At 34.9% G+C, this 12,371-nt stretch overlaps 1 protein-coding gene across 4 annotated transcripts in view; it reads right to left on the reverse strand.

The window, feature by feature from the left end:
• The window catches only part of CSMD3 (CUB and Sushi multiple domains 3), a 1,369,436-nt gene that overhangs the window by 21,843 nt on the left and 1,335,222 nt on the right, over window positions 1–12,371 (reverse strand). For all 4 annotated transcript variants that reach the window (XM_088844606.1, XM_088844605.1, XM_088844604.1 and 1 more), the window contains 3 exons: window positions 6,103–6,214; window positions 3,698–3,877; window positions 424–489 (listed from right to left, as the gene is read on the reverse strand). In XM_088844606.1, the coding sequence (XP_088700732.1) occupies window positions 424–489; window positions 3,698–3,877; window positions 6,103–6,214 (358 nt within the window). The remainder of the gene's footprint in view (window positions 1–423; window positions 490–3,697; window positions 3,878–6,102; window positions 6,215–12,371) is intronic.

Here is a 12,371-nt window from a genome sequence, read left to right on the forward strand (position 1 = left end):
TAATGATTAAATAATTTATTTTAAATCAAATCACTGAAAATAAACTGGACAAGTTCCAGAAGTTGGTAAACTTTTACTCTCAACTCCAAGTGTATTTGGTTCCTTTAAAAAAATTACATTTAAAAATCATATATAAACCTCATTTTGATTTTAGTAATTTAAATAAAACATTGCCATTATTTTATAACTATTTGCAGATAATTTTGAAGGGAAATTTCATAGAGAGAACTATACAAAATATTTTTGGAATATTAACATGTGGTTCACCATCTTATAATATACATTTTCAAATTTCAAATTCCAAACAGTAAAATGCATCATTTTCCCATGCTAAAATATATTTTTATAAATAAATGGTCATCACTTTGTTAATGATCACCTTTAGAAACCATGACCACTAGAAAAGCAATTGAAAGGACTAACCACTTAGCTTTGGGCTGGGTGTTCCAAGTGCAGGTCTAGGATCTTTCACCAATATTTTGGAACCAGCTATGAAAAGAAATAAAAACATTTACAAAATAATATAATTAATAACACGCATATACAGACACACACATACACAATGTGATGCCTTGTCAGTTTTATTCTCTGACATATCATAATTTTCTCCAAAATGTTCTGTTCACTATAGCATCTCAGTCCCCACTCAACACAGCTAACAATTTTAATAATTATCTTCATTAGAATCCAGTGTGGCAAAGAGAATATTAATGCTGCCTTAACATTTTTGCATCCTATTTCTTATTTTAAAGGCATAAATCAGCATGGAAATAATTTATTCCAACATGGAAGCTGAGGGTTAAGGGTATGTTCCTATTACTTAAAGACAAATAATTAAGATAGGTTTCATGTTTAAGAGCTAAAAATTATAGGGAATTCATTGGTGATCCTGTGGTTAGTACTCGGCTCCTTTATAGGCCAGGCCCAGGTTCAATCCCTGATCAGGCAACTAGGATCCCACAAGCTCTGTGGCATGGCCAAAAAAGAAAGAGGAAGAAAAACTGAGTAAAAAAATTGTTAAGGTATCCCATGGTGTCATAAAAATTGACTAGACTCAAAGGTAATGAATTAAAGTTTCAAGCCAAACCAAAAGGAGCCCAGAATCATGTGAGGTGCTGAATATGTCTGCAATGTTGAAGCAGCTGTGATATGCAGGACTTGTGGACTCTGCAGATGCTGATTGCAGCCATGAAATTAAAAGACGCTTACTCCTTGGAAGGAAAGTTATGACCAACCTAGATAGCATATTAAAAAGCAGAGACATTACTTTGTCAACAAAGGTTCGTCTAGTCAAGGCTATGGTTTTTCCAGTGGTCATGTATGGATGTGAGAGTTGGACTGTGAAGAAAGCTGATCACCGAAGAATTGATGCATTTGAACTGTGGTGCTGGAGAAGACTCTTGAGAGTCCCTTGGACTGCAAGGAGATCCAACCAATCCATTCTAAAGGAGATCAATCCTGGGTGTTCATTGGAAGGACTGATGCTAAAGCTGAAACTGCAATACTTTGGCCACCTCATGAGATGAGTTGACTCACTGGAAAAGAGTCTGATGCTAGGAGGGATTGGGGGTGGGAGGAGAAGGGGACGACCGAGACTGAGATGGCTGGATGGCATCACCGACTCTGTGGACATGAGTTTGAGTGAACTCCGGGAGTTGGTGATAGACAGGGAGGCCTGGCGTGCTGTGATTCATGGGGTCGCAAAGAGTCGGACACGACTGAGTGACTGAACTGAATTGAACTGAACTGAAAGGCTTTAAAGATAAGTTATTTGGGTGAACATCACCTTGGCTTCAAGATAGAGAACAATTTGGAAACAAGTAGGTATCAATTTGGACAGAGAAATTAGAAGGCCATTTCAGTAGTCTCAGTAGAGATAATGAGGAGTTAAACTGCTGTAGTAGTGATGATAAACTGAGAAGTGGATAGATTTATTTTTTGTTTAAAGCTACTAAAATTCTGGTGGACTTAAAGGGACAGGAAGATGTCAAAGGTGATTACTAGATTTCTATTTATTATGTGATGATGGTACCACTAAGTTAGGGAACATCAAGAGACAACAATGGTGAAGTGAAATTGATGAGTTTATATTTGCATGTATTATTTAAATATCTTTGAGAAATTCAAGAAGCAATATCAGGTAAACAATTGAAAATATAAGTCTGAGACTAAGAGCAGATATATAAGCTAGAAATATTAATTTGTAAATAACCTTCATAGAGGAGACTCTCATTGGCTTGAATGAATTAGATCACCTAGGGAGAGAACACTCAGTGAAAGGAAGATAAAACAAAGAACTGAGCTTTAGAAAAGATAGAAAACATTAAGCTTAAAAAGGAAATGGAGAATGTGCAGACAGAAATTTGAGGAGATAAAATATTTATTTATTCAACAAATACTGATTAAACACTTTTCACATATAAGGCACTGCTCCAGTGATCAAAATTAAACTTGTAAATATGTTGACACAGTTTCTGACTTTTTTTTTTTTTTGAGCTTATATTCTAGTTGGAAAAGGGCAGATGAAAGGATAGGAGAGTGGAGAAAGACAATACAAGTAAATAAAAGAATCTCACATAGAAGGGATTTCTATCATGAAAAATCTTAAAAAAAAAAATATCTGTAGCACCCTACAGAAGCAAAGAGAGGGAAACATTTCACAAGGAGAAAGTCATTTACATTTGTGAATGCTTCAAGACTTCAAGAACTAAAGGCCTGAAAAAAATGTATTGATGACTTTATTAAGAATTCTAGAAAAACTTCCTTTATTACTTTTTCTGGAAACTGTTTTTCCTCTGGTAAACTCATTATATCTTGTCCAGATGGAGATTGTCCTGATCAAGTAAAGCAGCTACACAGGTAAATACATCACCTAGATATGGTCAAACTGTCATATAATCCTGACTGAGAAATGAATTTGGAGATTGATAATATTAAAAACTGTGACAATCAGACTTCTGGATACTGCTTTCCTAACCAAGTTTTTGGAAAGACTTTCTTCCAGATTTACTCTACCAGAAGGATATAAACTCTGGAATGCTGGGAGCAATTTTCACTACTGAAGTGAGTTGAATATTATATGTTCCAAATTCATGTTTACCAGGAACCTCAGAACATGACCTAATTTGGAAACAGAGTTTTTGAAGATGTAAAAACGTAGGAATCTTGAGGTGACATATTACTGAGATAATCCTTAAATCCAATGACTGCTGCTTTTCTAAGAGAGGAGGACATGCAGAGATACATAGGGAAAAAGGCCATGTGAAAATAGAAGCAGAATTTAGGAGGCCTTTAGGAGCCACGGAAAGCCAGGGATAGCCAGAAGCCACAGGAACCTAGGAAGAGGTAAGGAATGATTCTTCCCTAGAGCCCGCCGAGGATACAGGACCTTGATGACACCTTGAGTTTGGGTTTCTGGCCTCAGAACTGTGAGATAATAAATTTCTATTCTTTTAAGCCATCCAGCTTGTAGTACTTTTTTATGGTGGCCCTAGAATACTAATACACCTATTGTGAGCAGAGAACTAAGAAAAGTAATAAAGGTAAGAAGAAAAAAATCAGAGCATGAAATGACTACATCACTTCTACTTTTGTTCCTAAGTTAATTAATTAATTAATTAATTTTTGTCTCTTATATCTGAGGAAAGCCAAGATGGTACAAAATCTTCTGCTGCAAGCTTTTATAGAGAAAACTTACCTTCACAAACAGGAACTTTTCCAGTCCAGGTGTTATCAGATCTACACACTCTATGTTCTGTTCCACCAGCTAAGAAGAAGCCAGGCTGGCAGGTATAAACTAATGTATACCCATGGGATGGAAGGTCCATTCCTACTACATTTGCATGAGCAGGAGTTTCTGGTTGTTTACAGCTGTGGGCTACATTAAAGAAAGGAAAAAATTGTTCAGTTTTATAGACATGTTAAAAAATTTTGAGATTGGAATCATTATATATTTTTATAGGTGTTTTAACACCTTTATACGGGCTTCCTTGGTAACTCAGTAGTAAAGAATGAGCCTAACAGGAGATGCAGGTTCAGCCCCTGGATGGCCACCCATTCCAGTATTCTTGCCTGGGAAATCCCATGGACAGAGGAGCCTGACTCTTTTATGGGGTTGCAAAAGAGTCAGACATGACTTAGTGACTCAACAACAACAGTGCCTTTATATAAATATACCTTTAGATATTCCAATGCTTCAAAGAAAGCTTATCAATGTAAATGTTTTCACAGACTAGCATTTTCTTAACAATCATCTCTGGAACACTGTTGGATGTTAAAAAATAAATACAGAAAAAAATAAAAGATGTATTCTGGAGAGTCAGTATATATTAGCATTTTAAAGAATCTATTAACTCCGCAGTAAGATAACTCTTAAAATTTGTCAAACTCAGATTTTCTGTACCAGTTTAGGAAATATTAATTTGTAATTTTTTACTTATTATATTTATTTAAATTAAAAGGCATGTTTTCTAAAGTTAAATTCAATCACAATTCAATATGTTGCTATGCTATTAATATTCCTAATATAGAAAGTACAACTTAATAATTTTTTGCACATGGCATTTTCTGGCCATATTTTAGGTATATATGCTAGCAGTAATTTTTCATTCATTTGATTTTTTTGTCTTCTTTCCTCCATGGTTTTACCCATTACTAAATCTGTCTTAACTCCACTATTTCACTTATGACACTACTTGACCCTGACCCTGTTTACTTGTTTTGCATCTTATGATAACCACTCCCTTCTTAGTCAGAAAGAGATGCTATGAAGAATTCTCCTGCTAAACAAGACATATCTAAGAATGTGTTCATGAATATAGACCTGTCTGAGAAAGAGTGTTCTGTGGACAAATTTGTTTGGAAAATAATTTTTCCATTTTTCTCTTAGTGGAGAAACAACGAAACTGTAAATAATATCTAATATTTTAACAATTATGTAAAAAATAATGTTATATGGCTTATATTTAATATAACTCAGTTAATAAAATTTCATTCTCATTGGGGAAATAAACACAAATAGTCTGTTTCTGCTATATTGTTAACCCTAATTATGCACATATTAGAAATTCTGATATGCTCTGCAGTAACAGAAGCTACTTAATTTCATTTAAATCATTATATGACAAGTGCAGGTCTCCACAAAGAATCTTGGTTTACTGTGAAATGTCTAGTCACATCCCACACAGCTGTTCTAAAGTATGTACACACTCTAAGGAATTCTCTTTTAGGGAATTTTGCTGTATTTAAGTATAAGCCAGCCAGGCATGTGACATGACTTCTCCCCGTGGAGTGTTCTACTGCTTTTCAGTAAACTGTGGATCCACATGAGCCCCCATTATTATTTGGGTAATTCTGACAGGGACAGAGTAAATTCACAGGACTTATTTGGACTTCAGGAAATCCTAAAAGCTAGATGTCTTTCTGATGAGTATTTCTATTCCTGCTTACCCACCCAAAAAAGATGGAGGAAGAGATTAAAAAGAGGAAGCAAGAAGGGGAAAAATAAAGGATAACTCACCAGCTAAAATTTATTTCTAACTATAATTCATAAAAGACTGTTTACTAATCTTTGTCTTATTCAATCTGGTTAGAAAGTTCTTCCAACTTATGGTCAGCGCACATTTAGAAGCTTAAGGAAATTCTAAGCAATATTCAATGATTTGGTTAAGGTATACATGCATATTTCTTTTCATGGATGTTTCTAGCTTTATTCAGGTTCTCAGAGAGTTTAACAAGTGAAAAAAGATTGAGTCAGTACTATGTTGGAGCCTCCTATATCTCACAGTACTTCAGATTAATAGGTGCATTTCTATGAACCAAAAAAATCATCATTATCTACAATGACCATGTGACCAAACTAAACACAGTTACAAGAGCTTTTCAAAAAGAACAAAACTGTTCCCTGTGCCTTCTGACTTCTTGAAAAATAATGCTCCTCACTGGGCACGGGGTTATGCTATAGTAATAACACTATATATGTGAATTATGTTTTATAAAATCCTAGAAATAATGTGACTCACCATTTACATGGACATAAATTTATTTTCACACTTGGAAAATAATGCATATAAAGTCTTATCCTTTATAATTTCTTATACTTACGTATGCACTCAGGCTGAATTCCACTCCATGTGAGGTCAGGAAGGCAAGTCCGTGTTGTAGACCCTTGAAGAAGATGTCCTTTTTTGCAGTGGAACTGCACAACACTTCCCACCTAAAGCAAATTACAGACAAAAAACAAATGTTCCAATGTAACTTCAAATGTAGCAATAGACAGAAAATAGAAAAAAATAAAAAGGATGATAAAATGCTTTCCAAAGAAATTATGTATGGTAGAGGTTGGAAGAAAACTGAAATCTGATTTAAAGTAAAAAAATGAGGAAAAAAAGACCAAAGGAAAAAAGTAACTTAGATCTCTGTGTACATCCAGCATCAAATGCTTGAATACAATGTACACATAGAAATCAAACTTTCTGCTATTGTAATTTGAAGAAAATTGTAAGATACCAAAAGGTTGATAAGCTATATACAAACATAAGATAGACAAAAAAAAGAGTTAAATAAAAATATATATATGAAGATGGATAAAGACATATGCAGAAATAAAGATAACTAACATCATGAGGAACACTGGGCTGGAAGAAGCACAAGCTGGAATCCAGATTGCTGGGAGAAATATCAATAACCTCAGATATGCAGATGACACCACCCTTATGGCAGAAAGTGAAGAGGAACTAAAAAGCCTCTTGATGAAAGTGAAAGAGGAGAGTGAAAAAGTTGGCTTGAAGCTCAGCATTCAGAAAACTAAGATCGTGGCATCTGGTCCCATCACCTCATGGCAAATAGATGGGGAAACAGCGGAAACAGTGTCAGACTTTATTTTTTGGGGCTCCAAAATCACTGAGGATACTGATTGCAGCCATGAAATTAAAAGACGCTTACTCCTTGGACAGAAAGTTATGACCAACCTAGATAGCATATCAAAAAACAGACATTACTTTGCCAAACAAGGTCCATCTAGTCAAGGCTATGGTTTTTCCAGTGGTCATGTATGGATGTGAGAGTTGGACTGTGAAGAAAGCTGAGTGCAAAGAATTGATGCTTTTGAACCATGGTGTTGGAGAAGACTCTTGAGAGTCCCTTTGACTACAAGGAGATCCAACCAGTCCATTCTAAAGGAGATCAATCCTGGGTGTTCATTGGAAGGACTGATGCTGAAGCTGAAGCTCCAATACTTTGGCCACCTCATGCGACGAGTTGACTCACTGGAAAAGACTCTGATGCTGGGAAGGATTGGGGGCGGGAGGAGACGGGGACGACAGAGAATGAGATGGCTGGATGGCATCACCGACTCTGTGGACATGAGTTTGGGTGAACTCCGGGAGTTGGTGATGGACAGGGAGGCCTGGCGTGCTGTGATTCATGGGATCGCAAAGAGTCGGACACGACTGAGCGACTGAACTGAACTGAACAACGTAAGAGGCAAATGAATACGGAAGACAGTAAATGCAATATGAGATTAGACATGAAGGTGTTTACTGAAGGTTGTAGTGGTAACAGAAAAATACAATGGAAGATGTTATTTGCACTAAGCTTTTAGCGTTAGTTGCTCAGTCGCATCTGACCTTTTGCAACTCCATGGACTCACTAGGCTCTTCCATCCATGGGATTCTCCAGGCAAGAATACTGGAGTGGGTTGCTGTTTCCTCCTCCAGGGGATCTTTTAAGGGATATTCAATTTGTATAAATATATAGAACAAAGGTTCTCTAGGTGGGGTCCCAGACCTGTAACCTCAGCATCACCTAGAAACTTGTCAGAAATAGCAACCTTTGCAACCAGTTATTTGTGATTTAACAAGTCCTCCAAGAGATATTAATGAACACTGAAGTTTGAAAACAACTGATATAGTAGTAGAAAATATAAGAATATTATGATAAAATATACAGTGGTTAAAACATATACCATGATATTAATAGTTTAGGAAAAAAGAGGACTTTTGGTTAGTTAACATAGATAATTTACACAGTGAACTGGGGATTTGGGAGAAAAATGGTAAACAAAGAGATACAGGTAAAAAAGAAAATAGACCCCAGAGGCATGTATACTTGGTTTTAACTTTGAATCTGATCTTACTTGAATAAGTTATATCTCATCTTTGAAACTTTATTCCCTATATAAAATTAAAGATGATATCATTTATCTTGATATATAAGGATTAAATAAAATAGAATATATTCACTCCATATGGGCATGGGACATAAACTTTAAATAAATTCCAGCAGTAATTATTAGAACAGAGATATAATCAGTTTCTGAAGAATCCCAAATAGCAGGCTATAGTGTTTGAATCTCTCAAAGAAAAACATAACATTGCTAAAGCTTTCAGAGCAACTAAAGTTTCTGTAGAAAATAATATTTTTGAAAAGTTAAACTAGGCACTGTATGGGAAAACCACAAAACAGAAGAATGATGAACAGTAATTCTAATTATGAAGCTTGTGTTGCCATTTTAGATTTAAGTGGATAAAGTTTGACCAACTTGTGGCAACAGACATAAAAAGGAGGTTTTTTACTTAAAATATATTACAGGGAGAAAATTACCAGGACTTACTAAGGAGTTAGAGACAGAGGAAAAGATAAGGATTATTAGAGTCTGCCACTTCAGCCTTCCCCACTATATGTAGTCTGAAAATGTTCAATTGTTGCCTTAGGGCTTTTCACATTGAGACCAGCTATATTCCACCATCTTCATATTCTTGTTATCAGCAAGAATTATGCTACATCCAAAACATTCAGTTCCAATAGTCATTCTCAGAACAACCTTTATCCTTCCTGATTTCTCATATAATGTCTTCCATTACAGTCTCGTCTCTGCATCCAGGAAATTTCTTACCCTCTTAAAGCCTGATTTTGTCCAGTGCTACTACACTGCTCTACTCCAGGGAGCACTTTTATTGCTGTATTCAATATGTGCTAAGTTGCTCAGTCGTGTCTGACTCTTTGTGACTGAACCTATGGTCTGTAGCCCACCAGACTCCTATGTCCATGGAATTCCCCAGAAGAATACTGGAGTAAGTTCCCATTTCCTTCTCCAGGGGATCTTCCTGACCCCAGGATTAAACCTGCATTGGCATGTTAATTCTTTACCACTGAGATACCAAATTCTTCAAATTATGCTCCAGAGCATGCCATTCACATACTCCCTGAAGTTGTGCAATATGGTGCTACAGATTTTTTACTTCCTTGTGTGATTTATACACCTGATCATATTGACTTGGCAATTCTGTTCCTTTGTAAGACTAGCTCGCCAAAACCCATCACCTCAATCAACCCAGCAATATTACTTTAGCTGAATCTCAGTTAATGGCCACCCTTCACCCATAAATCTCCCCTCTTAATCTACCATTTTACTTCTAAATCTTTCTTAAACTGTCCCCTTCCCTTTTCCCCACAAATACAACTTATTTCAGTCCTCGACGTTGTTTCTCAATGATTCTCCAACTTTAGCAGATATCTTAATCACCAGAAGGGCTTTTCCAAACATAGATAGCTGAGCCTCCCTCAGGAATTTCTGACTAAGTAAATCTGGGAGAGATCCCCAAATCCACATTTCCAAGTTCCTAGGTAATATTGCTGCTGTGGATCAAGGACCAAACTTTGAAAATTACTATTATAGCCAATTATAATAATCATCTAACCTGTCTCCACTTCTCTAATCTTGACCACATTAAATTTATTTTTCACTCGGAAGTTAGAGTGATTTGTTCAACATGAAAGTTTGACTTTAACATTATCCTTTGTAAAATCTTCACTGGCTTATCCCTCATAAGATAAAGCTGCACCATGCTAACTTGGCTGATAAAAGCCTCCATAACCTGATCACTAGCCATCTCTCTAGCATTACCATTGACCATTTACTTTTACTCAGACTGTGCTCGTATAATATTGAACTTTTGCAGTTCCCGTAACGCATGCATATTTTGACACTGTCCCTCCCACATTGAATGCATTTCCCAACTAATTTTTTCTTAGATCTTACCCTAAAAGATTTAGCTCAGATAAAGTTTCTAGAAAGCTCACCCTGCAGTAAACAGGTCAGGAAAACTGTCTCTTACGTGCTTCCATAGTTCCTTTCATTTTTATCAGTGTTATCAACCTATCCTATAAAACAATCTATTCCATTTGACCCACACACCAAAACACCTTCTCTCAGCCAAGGGCACGATGTTATTCACCATAATATATCAAAAGCTTAGGAAAGTGTCTTGAAAATGTTGGACCAACTAAAGGGATGGGGACTAAATTACCTAGTATAAAATTATTTGACTACTTAAAAAGGTTTAACATGTCTATCAGTTTCTTAAAAGGCAGTGATATCCTTTCCATAATTTAATAAAGTTAAATCATTATTTGTTCTTTGAAAAGTACATTTGGGTTATTTCAGCAACCTTTATAGTAGTAAGAAATGAGAAACATGACGGATTACATACTTTTTTTAAACTTCTAAGACTTTTACCTAACATCTGTAATCTCTTCTGAAGTCACAATAAATGCTGATTTATATATTAACCAGATACCATAGAACTAAAATCTAAAGTTTATCCATATATCATTAGCACATTTAAATAGTAAAATTTTTGTCAAATTCACAAATATCTGGTGGTGGTGGTTTAGTTGCTAAGTCTTGTCTGACTCTTGGACCCCATAGACCATAGCCCGCCAGGCTCCTCTGTCCATGGAATTTCCCAGGCAAAAATATTGGAGTGGGTAGCCATTTCCTCCTCAACGGAATTTTCTCTATCCAGGGATCAAACCATGGTCTCTTGTATTACAGGCAGATTCTTTACCAAATGAGTCACCAGGGAAGCCCCACAAATATCTATACCAAACATTTAATAGATCTAGAGTTATACAAATTTAGAAACTGATTTTTATTCAGAATTTGTTACACTCAAATCAATCATCAAAATATTCTCTAGAGACTTCCCTGGAGGTCCACTGGTTATTATTCCATACTCTCAGTGTAGATCACATGGGTTTGATCCCTGGGTGGGGAATTAGGATCTGGCAAGCCACAGTGCAACCAGCCAGCCAAAAAAAAAAAAAAAATCTAAATATTTCAAAATGTTCTAAACATATTATAAAATGTTTCCTAAATATTACTGAATTAATTAATAATGTTGCTAGTGATAATCCACTTAATTGTATATTTTATATATCTCTGAATCCTTTTCCAACTTGCCATGTCAATTCCCTTCTGACTATAAATAATTTCTAACATAAATAATTTGAATATTTGTAAAAAATAGTAGCTTCATAAAATTTTCCATTATATAATTCTGAAAATTCTTGTAAAATAATTCATGCACAATTTTCCTACCAATATTTACTAATAGAAGTGTTATATATAAGGAATTATATATAATGCAAAAATTAATTTTATATCAAGATTTTTAAAAATCCATATCATTTTAATTGCAGTTAATGTTTAAATAAAATTTTCTTTAAATTGTATCAAATTAGTATGTTGTTTGCAAATGCACTAAAAATTATGATATATCTAATTAGTAAGAATGACTTATCTTCTTTAACTCTTTATTCCCTCTTTTAAATGTTGTATATTGGTGTTTTTTAGTATTTTTATAGTTATATTAAACATTTTGCCCAAGGAAAATTGAGGCAGCTTCTAATAAAATTTTGATAAATTAAAATTAACAAAATTTAAGTAGAAAGGCAAAGTCATAAAAACAAAAGGATAACACATATGCTTAAGATGCTTAAGGTACAAGGGATTTTCACTGACTGAGCATCAATTTTGGGACCTGAGAAAAATTGAATTAAGGTGTTTTAAGAATTTTTATTAAAAATAATCAGAATATTTTAATTTTAAATGTTTAATTTTACTTTTTTCTTTAAAATTCATGTTATGATATTCACCATTTAATGTAACAAAACACTGTAACATTCAATGTACTTCTGTACTTATTTCAATTACAAACTGGAGTTCATATACAATTGCTACAGTTGTCTTGTTTTTTTACTTTGGAAAAGTCATTTAATCCAAAAATTATACTTCCACATATTTTGTAGGGATCATCACATAAAGTAACCAAATGTAAGAAAGGCAAGTTTCAGAGGCAACTCAACAGAACCTATATTTCTTTATAGAGATGCAAGGAACTCCCTGGTAGTCCAGTGGCTAGGACTCCTCACTCTCACTGCCAAGAGTCCGGGTTCCATCCCTGATCAGGGAACTATTCCACATGCTGCAACGAATGGCCCAAAAAAAAAAAAAAAAAAACCAAAAATTCAAAGTTCTTCAATATGGTTTGCCTTTATCTATTTATCCACTTCTAGCATTATTTTTTAAC

The sequence above is a fragment of the Moschus berezovskii genome, chromosome 16 (genome assembly GCF_049115385.1).
Source record: "Moschus berezovskii isolate FMDL1 chromosome 16, NW_MosBer_1.0, whole genome shotgun sequence".
NCBI lineage: Eukaryota > Metazoa > Chordata > Mammalia > Artiodactyla > Moschidae > Moschus > Moschus berezovskii.